The following is a 20,000-nucleotide window of genomic DNA, read 5'->3' as shown; positions in this document are numbered from 1 at the left end:
ATAAACATACACACAATATATAAACATACACACACACACAATATATAAACATACACACACAATATATAAACATACACACAATATATAAACATACACACAATATATAAACACACACACAATATATAAACATACACACAATATATAAACATACACACACACACAATATATAAACACACACACAATATATAAACATACACACACACACAATATATAAACATACACACAATATATAAACATACACACAATATATAAACATACACACAATATATAAACATACACACAATATATAAACATACACACAATATATAAACATACACACAATATATAAACATACACACAATATATAAACATACACACAATATATAAACATACACACAATATATAAACACACACACAATATATAAACATACACACAATATATAAACATACACACACACACAATATATAAACACACACACAATATATAAACATACACACACACACAATATATAAACATACACACAATATATAAACATACACACAATATATAAACATACACACAATATATAAACACACACACAATATATAAACACACACACAATATATAAACACACACACAATATATAAACACACACACAATATATAAACATACACACAATATATAAACACACACACAATATATAAACACACACACAATATATAAACATACACACACACACACACACACACACACACACACACATATATAAACACACACACAATATATAAACACACACACAATATATAAACATACACACAATATATAAACATACACACAATATATAAACATACACACAATATATAAACATACACACAATATATAAACATACACACAATATATAAACATACACACAATATATAAACATACACACAATATATAAACATACACACAATATATAAACATACACACAATATATAAACATACACACACACACAATATATAAACACACACACAATATATAAACATACACACAATATATAAACATACACACAATATATAAACATACACACAATATATAAACATACACACACACACAATATATACACACACACACAATATATAAACATACACACACACACAATATATAAACATACACACAATATATAAACATACACACAATATATAAACATACACACAATATATAAACATACACACAATATATAAACATACACACAATATATAAACATACACACACACACAATATATAAACACACACACAATATATAAACATACACACAATATATAAACATACACACACACACAATATATAAACATACACACACACACAATATATAAACATACACACAATATATAAACATACACACACACACAATATATAAACATACACACAATATATAAACATACACACACACACAATATATAAACATACACACAATATATAAACATACACACAATATATAAACATACACACAATATATAAACATACACACAATATATAAACACACACACAATATATAAACACACACACAATATATAAACATACACACAATATATAAACATACACACAATATATAAACATACACACAATATATAAACACACACACAATATATAAACACACACACAATATATAAACATACACACAATATATAAACATACACACAATATATAAACATACACACACAATATATAAACATACACACAATATATAAACATACACACAATATATAAACATACACACAATATATAAACATACACACAATATATAAACATACACACAATATATAAACACACACACAATATATAAACACACACACACAATATATAAACATACACACAATATATAAACATACACACACAATATATAAACATACACACAATATATAAACATACACACACACACAATATATAAACATACACACAATATATAAACATACACACACAATATATAAACATACACACAATATATAAACATACACACACACACAATATATAAACACACACACAATATATAAACATACACACAATATATAAACATACACACAATATATAAACACACACACAATATATAAACATACACACACACACAATATATAAACACACACACAATATATAAACATACACACAATATATAAACATACACACACACACAATATATAAACATACACACAATATATAAACATACACACAATATATAAACATACACACACACACAATATATAAACATACACACAATATATAAACATACACACAATATATAAACATACACACACACACAATATATAAACACACACACAATATATAAACATACACACACACACAATATATAAACACACACACAATATATAAACATACACACACACACAATATATAAACATACACACAATATATAAACATACACACAATATATAAACATACACACACACACAATATATAAACACACACACAATATATAAACATACACACACACACAATATATAAACACACACACAATATATAAACATACACACACACACAATATATAAACATACACACAATATATAAACACACACACAATATATAAACATACACACAATATATAAACATACACACAATATATAAACATACACACAATATATAAACATACACACACACACAATATATAAACACACACACAATATATAAACATACACACACACACAATATATAAACATACACACAATATATAAACATACACACACACACAATATATAAACATACACACAATATATAAACATACACACAATATATAAACATACACACAATATATAAACATACACACAATATATAAACATACACACACACACAATATATAAACACACACACAATATATAAACATACACACACACACAATATATAAACACACACACAATATATAAACATACACACACACACAATATATAAACATACACACAATATATAAACATACACACAATATATAAACATACACACACACACAATATATAAACACACACACAATATATAAACATACACACACACACAATATATAAACACACACACAATATATAAACATACACACACACACAATATATAAACATACACACAATATATAAACACACACACAATATATAAACATACACACAATATATAAACATACACACAATATATAAACATACACACAATATATAAACATACACACACACACAATATATAAACACACACACAATATATAAACATACACACACACACAATATATAAACATACACACAATATATAAACATACACACACACACAATATATAAACATACACACAATATATAAACATACACACAATATATAAACATACACACAATATATAAACATACACACACACACAATATATAAACATACACACAATATATAAACATACACACAATATATAAACATACACACACACACAATATATAAACATACACACAATATATAAACATACACACACAATATATAAACATACACACAATATATAAACATACACACAATATATAAACACACACACAATATATAAACATACACACAATATATAAACATACACACACACACAATATATACACACACACACAATATATAAACACACACACAATATATAAACATACACACAATATATAAACATACACACAATATATAAACACACACACAATATATAAACATACACACACACACAATATATAAACATACACACAATATATAAACATACACACACACACAATATATAAACATACACACAATATATAAACATACACACACACACAATATATACACACACACACAATATATAAACATACACACACAATATATAAACATACACACAATATATAAACACACACACAATATATAAACATACACACACACACAATATATAAACATACACACAATATATAAACATACACACACACACAATATATAAACATACACACAATATATAAACATACACACACACACAATATATACACACACACACAATATATAAACATACACACACAATATATAAACATACACACAATATATAAACATACACACAATATATAAACATACACACACACACAATATATACACACACACACAATATATAAACATACACACACAATATATAAACATACACACAATATATAAACATACACACACACACAATATATACACACACACACAATATATAAACACACACACAATATATAAACATACACACAATATATAAACATACACACAATATATAAACATACACACACACACAATATATAAACATACACACAATATATAAACATACACACACACACAATATATACACACACACACAATATATAAACATACACACACACACAATATATAAACATACACACAATATATAAACATACACACACACACAATATATAAACACACACACAATATATAAACATACACACACACACAATATATAAACATACACACAATATATAAACATACACACACACACAATATATAAACATACACACAATATATAAACATACACACAATATATAAACATACACACACACACAATATATAAACACACACACAATATATAAACATACACACAATATATAAACATACACACAATATATAAACATACACACAATATATAAACATACACACAATATATAAACATACACACACACACAATATATAAACACACACAAAATATATAAACATACACACAATATATAAACATACACACAATATATAAACATACACACAATATATAAACACACACACAATATATAAACACACACACACACAATATATAAACACACACACAATATATAAACATACACACAATATATAAACATACACACACACACAATATATACACACACACACAATATATAAACATACACACAATATATAAACATACACACACACACAATATATAAACACACACACAATATATAAACATACACACACACACAATATATAAACACACACACAATATATAAACATACACACACACACAATATATAAACATACACACAATATATAAACATACACACACACACAATATATAAACACACACACACACACAATATATAAACATACACACACACACAATATATAAACATACACACACACACAATATATAAACATACACACACACACAATATATAAACATACACACAATATATAAACATACACACAATATATAAACATACACACACACACAATATATAAACACACACACAATATATAAACATACACACAATATATAAACATACACACAATATATAAACATACACACAATATATAAACATACACACAATATATAAACATACACACACACACAATATATAAACACACACAAAATATATAAACATACACACAATATATAAACATACACACAATATATAAACATACACACAATATATAAACACACACACAATATATAAACACACACACACACAATATATAAACACACACACAATATATAAACATACACACAATATATAAACATACACACACACACAATATATACACACACACACAATATATAAACATACACACAATATATAAACATACACACACACACAATATATAAACACACACACAATATATAAACATACACACACACACAATATATAAACACACACACAATATATAAACATACACACACACACAATATATAAACATACACACAATATATAAACATACATACACACACAATATATAAACACACACACACACAATATATAAACATACACACAATATATAAACACACACACAATATATAAACATACACACAATATATAAACATACACACAATATATAAACATACACACAATATATAAACATACACACAATATATAAACATACACACAATATATAAACACACACACAATATATAAACACACACACAATATATAAACATACACACAATATATAAACATACACACAATATATAAACATACACACAATATATAAACATACACACAATATATAAACATACACACACACACAATATATAAACACACACACAATATATAAACATACACACACACACAATATATAAACATACACACACACACAATATATAAACATACACACAATATATAAACATACACACACACACAATATATAAACACACACACAATATATAAACATACACACACACACAATATATAAACATACACACAATATATAAACATACACACAATATATAAACACACACACAATATATAAACATACACACAATATATAAACATACACACACACACAATATATACACACACACACAATATATAAACATACACACAATATATAAACATACACACACACACAATATATAAACACACACACAATATATAAACATACACACAATATATAAACATACACACAATATATAAACATACACACACACACAATATATACACACACACACAATATATAAACATACACACAATATATAAACATACACACACACACAATATATAAACACACACACAATATATAAACATACACACAATATATAAACACACACACAATATATAAACATACACACAATATATAAACATACACACAATATATAAACATACACACAATATATAAACATACACACAATATATAAACATACACACACACACAATATATAAACACACACACAATATATAAACATACACACACACACAATATATAAACATACACACAATATATAAACACACACACACACAATATATAAACACACACACAATATATAAACATACACACAATATATAAACATACACACAATATATAAACATACACACACACACAATATATAAACATACACACAATATATAAACATACACACACACACAATATATACACACACACACAATATATAAACACACACACAATATATAAACACACACACAATATATAAACATACACACAATATATAAACATACACACAATATATAAACATACACACAATATATAAACATACACACAATATATAAACATACACACACACACAATATATAAACATACACACAATATATAAACACACACACAATATATAAACATACACACAATATATAAACATACACACAATATATAAACACACACACAATATATAAACACACACACAATATATAAACATACACACACACACAATATATAAACATACACACAATATATAAACACACACACAATATATAAACATACACACAATATATAAACATACACACAATATATAAACATACACACAATATATAAACATACACACAATATATAAACATACACACACACACAATATATAAACACACACACAATATATAAACATACACACACACACAATATATAAACATACACACAATATATAAACACACACACAATATATAAACATACACACAATATATAAACATACACACAATATATAAACATACACACAATATATAAACACACACACAATATATAAACATACACACAATATATAAACATACACACAATATATAAACATACACACAATATATAAACATACACACAATATATAAACACACACACAATATATAAACATACACACACACACAATATATAAACACACACACAATATATAAACATACACACAATATATAAACATACACACAATATATAAACATACACACAATATATAAACATACACACACACACAATATATACACACACACACAATATATAAACATACACACACACACAATATATAAACATACACACAATATATAAACATACACACAATATATAAACATACACACAATATATAAACATACACACAATATATAAACATACACACAATATATAAACATACACACACACACAATATATAAACACACACACAATATATAAACATACACACAATATATAAACATACACACACACACAATATATAAACATACACACACACACAATATATAAACATACACACAATATATAAACATACACACACACACAATATATAAACATACACACAATATATAAACATACACACAATATATAAACATACACACACACACAATATATAAACATACACACAATATATAAACATACACACAATATATAAACATACACACAATATATAAACATACACACACACACAATATATAAACACACACACAATATATAAACATACACACAATATATAAACATACACACACACACAATATATAAACATACACACAATATATAAACATACACACAATATATAAACATACACACAATATATAAACACACACACAATATATAAACATACACACACACACAATATATAAACATACACACAATATATAAACATACACACAATATATAAACATACACACAATATATAAACATACACACAATATATAAACACACACACAATATATAAACACACACACAATATATAAACACACACACAATATATAAACATACACACACACACAATATATAAACATACACACAATATATAAACATACACACAATATATAAACATACACACACACACAATATATAAACATACACACAATATATAAACATACACACAATATATAAACATACACACAATATATAAACACACACACAATATATAAACACACACACAATATATAAACACACACACAATATATAAACATACACACACACACAATATATAAACATACACACAATATATAAACATACACACAATATATAAACATACACACACACACAATATATAAACATACACACAATATATAAACATACACACAATATATAAACATACACACAATATATAAACACACACACAATATATAAACACACACACAATATATAAACACACACACAATATATAAACACACACACAATATATAAACACACACACAATATATAAACATACACACACACACAATATATAAACATACACACAATATATAAACATACACACAATATATAAACATACACACACACACACAATATATAAACACACACACAATATATAAACACACACACAATATATAAACATACACACACACACAATATATAAACATACACACAATATATAAACATACACACAATATATAAACATACACACACACACACAATATATAAACATACACACAATATATAAACATACACACACACACACAATATATAAACATACACACAATATATAAACACACACACAATATATAAACATACACACAATATATAAACATACACACACACACAATATATAAACATACACACAATATATAAACATACACACACACACAATATATAAACACACACACAATATATAAACATACACACAATATATAAACATACACACACACACAATATATAAACATACACACAATATATAAACATACACACAATATATAAACATACACACAATATATAAACATACACACAATATATAAACATACACACAATATATAAACATACACACAATATATAAACATACACACAATATATAAACATACACACAATATATAAACATACACACACACACAATATATAAACACACACACAATATATAAACATACACACAATATATAAACATACACACACACACAATATATAAACACACACACAATATATAAACATACACACAATATATAAACATACACACAATATATACACACACACACACAATATATAAACATACACACAATATATAAACATACACACACACACACAATATATAAACACACACACAATATATAAACATACACACAATATATAAACATACACACAATATATAAACATACACACAATATATAAACATACACACAATATATAAACATACACACACACACAATATATAAACACACACACAATATATAAACATACACACAATATATAAACATACACACAATATATAAACACACACACAATATATAAACATACACACAATATATAAACACACACACAATATATAAACACACACACAATATATAAACATACACACAATATATAAACACACACACAATATATAAACATACACACAATATATAAACATACACACACACACAATATATAAACATACACACAATATATAAACATACACACAATATATAAACATACACACAATATATAAACATACACACAATATATAAACATACACACAATATATAAACATACACACAATATATAAACATACACACAATATATAAACACACACACAATATATAAACATACACACAATATATAAACATACACACAATATATAAACACACACACAATATATAAACATACACACAATATATAAACATACACACACACACAATATATAAACATACACACAATATATAAACATACACACAATATATAAACATACACACAATATATAAACATACACACAATATATAAACATACACACAATATATAAACATACACACACACACAATATATAAACACACACACAATATATAAACACACACACAATATATAAACATACACACACACACAATATATAAACATACACACAATATATAAACATACACACAATATATAAACATACACACAATATATAAACATACACACAATATATAAACATACACACAATATATAAACATACACACAATATATAAACATACACACAATATATAAACACACACACAATATATAAACATACACACAATATATAAACACACACACAATATATAAACATACACACAATATATAAACATACACACACACACAATATATAAACATACACACAATATATAAACATACACACAATATATAAACACACACACAATATATAAACATACACACAATATATAAACATACACACAATATATAAACATACACACAATATATAAACATACACACAATATATAAACATACACACAATATATAAACATACACACAATATATAAACATACACACAATATATAAACATACACACAATATATAAACATACACACAATATATAAACATACACACAATATATAAACATACACACAATATATAAACATACACACAATATATAAACATACACACAATATATAAACATACACACAATATATAAACATACACACACACACAATATATAAACATACACACAATATATAAACATACACACAATATATAAACATACACACAATATATAAACATACACACAATATATAAACATACACACAATATATAAACATACACACAATATATAAACATACACACACAATATATAAACATACACACAATATATAAACATACACACAATATATAAACATACACACAATATATAAACATACACACAATATATAAACATACACACAATATATAAACATACACACAATATATAAACATACACACAATATATAAACACACACACAATATATAAACATACACACAATATATAAACACACACACAATATATAAACATACACACAATATATAAACATACACACACACACAATATATAAACATACACACAATATATAAACATACACACAATATATAAACACACACACAATATATAAACATACACACAATATATAAACATACACACAATATATAAACATACACACAATATATAAACATACACACAATATATAAACATACACACAATATATAAACATACACACAATATATAAACATACACACAATATATAAACATACACACAATATATAAACATACACACAATATATAAACACACACACAATATATAAACATACACACAATATATAAACACACACACAATATATAAACACACACACAATATATAAACATACACACAATATATAAACACACACACAATATATAAACATACACACAATATATAAACATACACACACACACAATATATAAACATACACACAATATATAAACATACACACAATATATAAACATACACACACACACAATATATAAACACACACACAATATATAAACACACACACAATATATAAACACACACACAATATATAAACATACACACAATATATAAACATACACACAATATATAAACATACACACAATATATAAACATACACACACACACAATATATAAACATACACACAATATATAAACATACACACAATATATAAACATACACACAATATATAAACATACACACAATATATAAACATACACACACAATATATAAACATACACACAATATATAAACATACACACAATATATAAACATACACACAATATATAAACATACACACAATATATAAACATACACACAATATATAAACACACACACAATATATAAACATACACACAATATATAAACACACACACAATATATAAACACACACACAATATATAAACATACACACACACACAATATATAAACATACACACACAATATATAAACATACACACAATATATAAACATACACACAATATATAAACACACACACAATATATAAACATACACACAATATATAAACACACACACAATATATAAACACACACACAATATATAAACATACACACAATATATAAACACACACACAATATATAAACATACACACAATATATAAACATACACACACACACAATATATAAACATACACACAATATATAAACATACACACAATATATAAACATACACACAATATATAAACACACACACAATATATAAACATACACACAATATATAAACACACACACAATATATAAACACACACACAATATATAAACATACACACACACACAATATATAAACATACACACACAATATATAAACATACACACAATATATAAACATACACACAATATATAAACACACACACAATATATAAACACACACACAATATATAAACATACACACACACACAATATATAAACATACACACACAATATATAAACATACACACAATATATAAACATACACACAATATATAAACATACACACACAATATATAAACACACACACAATATATAAACATACACACAATATATAAACATACACACACACACACACACACACACACACACACAATATATAAACATACACACACAATATATAAACACACACACAATATATAAACATACACACAATATATAAACACACACACAATATATAAACATACACACAATATATAAACACACACACAATATATAAACATACACACACAATATATAAACACACACACAATATATAAACATACACACACACACACACACACACACACACACACAATATATAAACATACACACACAATATATAAACACACACACAATATATAAACATACACACAATATATAAACACACACACAATATATAAACATACACACAATATATAAACACACACACAATATATAAACATACACACACACACACACACACACACACACACACAATATATAAACATACACACACAATATATAAACACACACACAATATATAAACATACACACACTACGTGCTTAAAAATAGAAGCGAGGGAAAGAGAACATGAGAAGAGAGACACACACACAGACAGACCGTTCTCTGTCCAATCAGATCTCACCTCTACAGACCTGGATCGTCTCTCTTCCTCATCCTCTTTCCTCTCCTCCAGCTTCTCCCCCTCTTTCTTCTCTTCCCCCTTCTCTTCTTCTCCCTCTCTTATTTCAGGTTCTCCTCTTTGCTCCTCCTCCGTCGCCCCCCCGATGGTATCTGTGACGACAGGTTTCTCCACCTCTCTCACCCAATCATGCGCTCTCATCCTGGCCTGGGGATGAATTGACATGACATAACTAAACTTTAACCTAAAATAACTTAATTCTTATTTAGTAGATTAAATTAAAACTGTGTGTGTGTTACCTTGTTGAGTTTGTCTGGGGTGGCAGCGACTGTCTGTTACCTTGTTGAGTTTGTCCGGGGTGGCAGAGACTGTCTGTTACCTTGTTGAGTTTGTCCGGGGTGGCAGCGACTGTCTGTTACCTTGTTGAGTTTGTCCGGGGTGACAGCGACTGTCTGTTACCTTGTTGAGTTTGTCCGGGGTGACAGCGACTGTCTGTTACCTTGTTGAGTTTGTCCGGGGTGACAGCGACTGTCTGTTACCTTGTTGAGTTTGTCCGGGGTGGCAGCGACAGTCTGTTACCTTGTTGAGTTTGTCCGGGGTGGCAGCGACTGTCTGTTACCTTGTTGAGTTTGTCCGGGGTGGCAGCGACAGTCTGTTACCTTGTTGAGTTTGTCCGGGGTGGCAGCGACTGTCTGTTACCTTGTTGAGTTTGTCCGGGGTGGCAGCGACTGTCTGTTACCTTGTTGAGTTTGTCCGGGGTGGCAGCGACAGTCTGTTACCTTGTTGAGTTTGTCCGGGGTGACAGCGACTGTCTGTTACCTTGTTGAGTTTGTCCGGGGTGACAGCGACTGTCTGTTACCTTGTTGAGTTTGTCCGGGGTGGCAGCGACAGTCTGTTACCTTGTTGAGTTTGTCCGGGGTGGCAGCGACTGTCTGTTACCTTGTTGAGTTTGTCCGGGGTGGCAGCGACTGTCTGTTACCTTGTTGAGTTTGTCCGGGGTGGCAGCGACTGTCTGTTACCTTGTTGAGTTTGTCCGGGGTGGCAGCGACTGTCTGTTACCTTGTTGAGTTTGTCCGGGGTGGCAGCGACTGTCTGTTACCTTGTTGAGTTTGTCCGGGGTGGCAGCGACTGTCTGTTACCTTGTTGAGTTTGTCCGGGGTGGCAGCGACGTGAAGCTCAAACAGCAGCTCAGTCAGAACACTCACAAACTCCTCCCCATCAGCTGCTGGAAAGAGACAGATTAAACATCAAGCGGAGAGAGACAGATTAAACATCAAGCGGAGAGAGACAGATTAAACATCAAGCGGAGAGAGACAGATTAAACATCAAGCGGAGAGTTACAGATTAAACATCAAGCGGAGAGAGACAGATTAAACATCAAGCGGAGAGAGACAGATTAAACATCAAGCGGAGAGAGACAGATTAAACATCAAGCGGAGAGAGACAGATTAAACATCAAGCGGAGAGTTACAGATTAAACATCAAGCGGAGAGAGACAGATTAAACATCAAGCGGAGAGAGACAGATTAAACATCAAGCGGAGAGAGACAGATTAAACATCAAGCGGAGAGTTACAGATTAAACATCAAGCGGAGAGAGACAGATTAAACATCAAGCGGAGAGAGACAGATTAAACATCAAGCGGAGAGTTACAGATTAAACATCAAGCGGAGAGAGACAGATTAAACATCAAGCGGAGAGAGACAGATTAAACATCAAGCGGAGAGAGACAGATTAAACATCAAGCGGAGAGAGACAGATTAAACATCAAGCGGAGAGAGACAGATTAAACATCAAGCGGAGAGAGACAGATTAAACATCAAGCGGAGAGAGACAGATTAAACATCAAGCGGAGAGAGACAGATTAAACATCAAGTCTAGTAGTAACTGGGTCGTTACACAAAAAGAGATGCCTGTGATATTTTAACTAGAAATTGAGCACTAATATTGAATTTTAAAAGACATTAAATGAAGTGCCCGTTTTAAAATAGACCGTTTTTTAAAATATGAATTAAAGGCTAAAGTGCCCAAATGTTACATTTTGACATGTCCCTCCGTCAACCCTGTGTCACTTGGAGGCAGATTTCAACAAACTACAGGCCCCTACGCTTGTAGCCGTCTCATTCCACGATTTTGTCTACGTCGTGGAAAAATTCTTAGGTTGTAAACGATTGTCGGACATCTTGGCTGGTTCAGTGAGACAGGGTCTAGGTCTGCTGATTCAGTACCACTACGTCTTGGCTGGTTCAGTGAGACAGGGTCTAGGTCTGCTGATTCAGTACCACTACGTCTTGGCTGGTTCAGTGAGACAGGGTCTAGGTCTGCTGATTCAGTACCACTACATCTTGGCTCCTCGTTCAGTGAGACAGGGTCTAGGTCTGCTGATTCAGTACCACTATGTCTTGGCTGGTTCAGTGAGACAGGGTCTAGGTCTGCTGGTTCAGTACCACTACGTCTTGGCTGGTTCAGTGAGACAGGGTTTAGGTCTGCTGATTCAGTACCACTACGTCTTGGCTGGTTCAGTACCACTACGTCTTGGCTGGTTCAGTGTGACAGGGTCTAGGTCTGCTGATTCAGTACCACTACGTCTTGGCTGGTTCAGTGAGACAGGGTCTAGGTCTGCTGGTTCAGTACCACTACGTCTTGGCTGGTTCAGTGTGACAGGGTCTAGGTCTGCTGATTCAGTACCACTACGTCTTGGCTGGTTCAGTGAGACAGGGTCTAGGTCTGCTGGTTCAGTACCACTACGTCTTGGCTGGTTCAGTGTGACAGGGTCTAGGTCTGCTGATTCAGTACCACTACGTCTTGGCTGGTTCAGTGAGACAGGGTTTAGGTCTGCTGATTCAGTACCACTACGTCTTGGCTGGTTCAGTACCACTACGTCTTGGCTGGTTCAGTGTGACAGGGTCTAGGTCTGCTGATTCAGTACCACTACGTCTTGGCTGGTTCAGTGAGACAGGGTCTAGGTCTGCTGGTTCAGTACCACTACGTCTTGGCTGGTTCAGTGTGACAGGGTCTAGGTCTGCTGATTCAGTACCACTACGTCTTGGCTGGTTCAGTGTGACAGGGTCTAGGTCTGCTGATTCAGTACCACTACGTCATGGCTGGTTCAGTGAGACAGGGTCTAGGTCTGCTGGTTCAGTACCACTACGTCTTGGCTGGTTCAGTGAGACAGGGTCTAGGTCTGCTGGTTCAGTACCACTACGTCTTGGCTGGTTCAGTGAGACAGGGTCTAGGTCTGCTGATTCAGTACCACTACGTCTTGGCTGGTTCAGTGAGACAGGGTCTAAGTCTGCTGATTCAGTACCACTACGTTTTGGCTGGTTCAGTGAGACAGGGTCTAGGTCTGCTGATTCAGTACCACTACGTCTTGGCTGGTTCAGTGAGACAGGGTCTAGGTCTGCTGATTCAGTACCACTACGTCTTGGCTCCTCGTTCAGTGAGACAGGGTCTAGGTCTGCTGGTTCAGTACCACTACCTCTTGGCTGGTTCAGTGAGACAGGGTCTAGGTCTGCTGATTCAGTACCACTACGTCTTGGCTGGTTCAGTGAGACAGGGTCTAGGTCTGCTGGTTCAGTACCACTACGTCTTGGCTGGTTCAGTGAGACAGGGTCTAGGTCTGCTGATTCAGTACCACTACGTCTTGGCTGGTTCAGTGTAACAGGGTCTAGGTCTGCTGGTTCAGTACCAGAAACGTTCTAAACTGAGCTGCTGGAACACAACATGGCCAACCCTGTTACCCAACCCTGTTACCCAACCCCGTTACCCAACCCCGTTACCCAACCCCGTTATCCAACCCCGTTACCCAACCCCGTTACCCAACCTCGTTACCCAACCCCGTTACCCAACCCCGTTACCCAACCCCGTTACCCAACCCCGTTAACCAACGCTGTTACCCAACCCTGTTACCCAAACCCGTTACCCAACCCCGTTACCCAACCCTGTTACCCAACCCTGTTACCCAACCCCGTTACCCAACCCCGTTACCCAACCCCGTTACCCAACCCCGTTACCCATAAATAGACAGGTTAGAAACGTTTTAAACTGAGTTGCTGGAACGCAACATGGCCAACCCTGTTACCCAACCCCGTTACCCAACCCTGTTACCCAACCCTGTTACCCAACCCTGTTACCCAACCCCGTTACCCAACCCCGTTACCCAACCCTGTTAACCAACGCTGTTACCCAACCCTGTTACCCAACCCTTTACCCAACCCTGTTACCCATAGATAGACAGGTTAGAAACGTTTTAACAATAAAAAATAAAAATAAATGTGATGCTAGCATTCAATTGCCACTCCCTGTTATGGTCAACCCTGTTATGGTCAACCCTGTTATGGTCAACCCTGTTACGGTCAACCCTGTTACGGTCAACCCTGTTACAGTCAACCCTGTTACAGTCAACCCTGTTACAGTCAACCCTGTTAGTCAACCCTGTTACAGTCAACCCTGATACAGTCAACCCTGTTAGTCAACCCTGTTACAGTCAACTCTGTTACAGTCAACCCTGTTACAGTCAACCCTGTTACAGTCAACCCTGTTACAGTCAACCCTGTTACAGTCAACCCTGTTACAGTCAACCCTGTTATGGTCAACCCTGTTATGGTCAACCCTGTTATGGTCAACCCTGTTACGGTCAACCCTGTTACGGTCAACCCTGTTACAGTCAACCCTGTTACAGTCAACCCTGTTACAGTCAACCCTGTTAGTCAACCCTGTTACAGTCAACCCTGATACAGTCAACCCTGTTAGTCAACCCTGTTACAGTCAACTCTGTTACCAGCTCAACCCTGTTACAGTCAACCCTGTTACAGTCAACCCTGTTACAGTCAACCCTGTTACAGTCAACCCTGATACGGTCAACCCTGTTAGTCAACCCTGATACGGTCAACCCTGTTACAGTCAACCCTGTTACAGCAACTCTGTACAGTCAACCCTGTTACAGTCAACCCTGTTACAGTCAACTCTGTTACAGTCAACCCTGTTACAGTCAACTCTGTTACAGTCAACCCTGTTACAGTCAATGTTACAGTCAACCCTGTTACAGTCAACTCTGTTACAGTCAACCCTGTTACAGTCAACTCTGTTACAGTCAACCCTGTTACAGTCAACCCTGTTACTGTCAACCCTGTTAGTCAACCCTGTTACAGTCAACCCTGTTACAGTCAACCCTGTTACAGTCAACCCTGTTACTGTCAACCCTGTTACAGTCAACCCTGTTACTGTCAACCCTGTTACAGTCAACCCTGTTACAGTCAACCCTGTTACAGTCAACCCTGTTACTGTCAACCCTGTTACGGTCAACCCTGTTACGGTCAACCCTGTTACGGTCAACCCTGTTACAGTCAACCCTGTTAGTCAACCCTGTTACAGTCAACCCTGTTAGGGTCAACCCTGTTACGGTCAACCCTGTTAGTCAACCCTGATACGGTCAACCCTGTTAGGGTCATAGCCATATTTTACCTCTTCAGATTGAAACATGTTTTTTTATTAAGTTGAACATGTTCTCTTTATGACAATGTTAAAATGAGGGGAAATCAAACTTTTTTTTCTTCTTTTTTACAAGTTACACTTCTCAAAAGGCACCGAATTGTTGGACAAACCCAGCTGTGTTTATCAGGGGTTAAGGACCCAGCTGTGTTTATCAGCGGTTAAGGACCCCAGCTGTGTTTATCAGAGGTTAAGGACCCAGCTGTATTTATCAGAGGTTAAGGACCCAGCTGTGTTTATCAGAGGTTAAGGAACCCAGCTGTGTTTATCAGAGGTTAAGGACCCAGCTGTGTTTATCAGAGGTTAAGGACCCAGCTGTGTTTATCAGGGGTTAAGGACCCAGCTGTGTTTATCAGAGGTTAAGGACCCAGCTGTGTTTATCAGAGGTTAAGGACCCAGCTGTGTTTATCAGAGGTTAAGGACCCAGCTGTGTTTATCAGAGGTTAAGGACCCAGCTGTGTTTATCAGAGGTTAAGGACCCAGCTGTGTTTATCAGAGGTTAAGGACCCAGCTGTGTTTATCAGAGGTTAAGGACCCAGCTGTGTTTATCAGAGGTTAAGGACCCAGCTGTGTTTATCAGAGGTTAAGGACCCAGCTGTGTTTATCAGGGGTTAGAGACCCAGCTGTGTTTATCAGAGGTTAAGGACCCAGCTGTGTTTATCAGAGGTTAAGGACCCAGCTGTGTTTATCAGAGGCTAGAGACCCAGCTGTGTTTATCAGAGGTTAAGGACCCAGCTGTGTTTATCAGAGGTTAAGGACCCAGCTGTGTTTATCAGAGGTTAAGGACCCAGCTGTGTTTATCAGAGGTTAAGGACCCAGCTGTGTTTATCAGAGGTTAAGGACCCAGCTGTGTTTATCAGAGGTTAAGGACCCAGCTGTGTTTATCAGAGGTTAAGGACCCCAGCTGTGTTTATTAGAGGTTAAGGACCCAGCTGTGTTTATCAGAGGTTAAGGACCCAGCTGTGTTTATCAGAGGTTAAGGACCCAGCTGTGTTTATCAGAGGTTAAGGACCCAGCTGTGTTTATCAGAGGTTAAGGACCCAGCTGTGTTTATCAGAGGTTAAGGACCCAGCTGTGTTTATCAGAGGTTAAGGACCCAGCTGTGTTTATCAGGGGTTAAGGACCCAGCTGTG

At 32.4% G+C, this 20,000-nt stretch overlaps 1 protein-coding gene across 1 annotated transcript in view; it reads right to left on the bottom strand.

The window, feature by feature from the left end:
- The window catches only part of fam114a1 (family with sequence similarity 114 member A1), a 73,409-nt gene that overhangs the window by 40,980 nt on the left and 12,429 nt on the right, over positions 1–20,000 (bottom strand). Inside the window, exons 8-9 of the mRNA XM_071408616.1 lie at positions 14,517–14,602; positions 13,381–13,584 (exon numbers count right to left, since the gene is read on the bottom strand). Coding sequence (XP_071264717.1) covers positions 13,381–13,584; positions 14,517–14,602 — 290 coding nt within the window. The remainder of the gene's footprint in view (positions 1–13,380; positions 13,585–14,516; positions 14,603–20,000) is intronic.

This window comes from Salvelinus alpinus, chromosome 6 (genome assembly GCF_045679555.1).
Source record: "Salvelinus alpinus chromosome 6, SLU_Salpinus.1, whole genome shotgun sequence".
NCBI lineage: Eukaryota > Metazoa > Chordata > Actinopteri > Salmoniformes > Salmonidae > Salvelinus > Salvelinus alpinus.
This window is presented reverse-complemented; position numbering and strand designations above follow the sequence as displayed.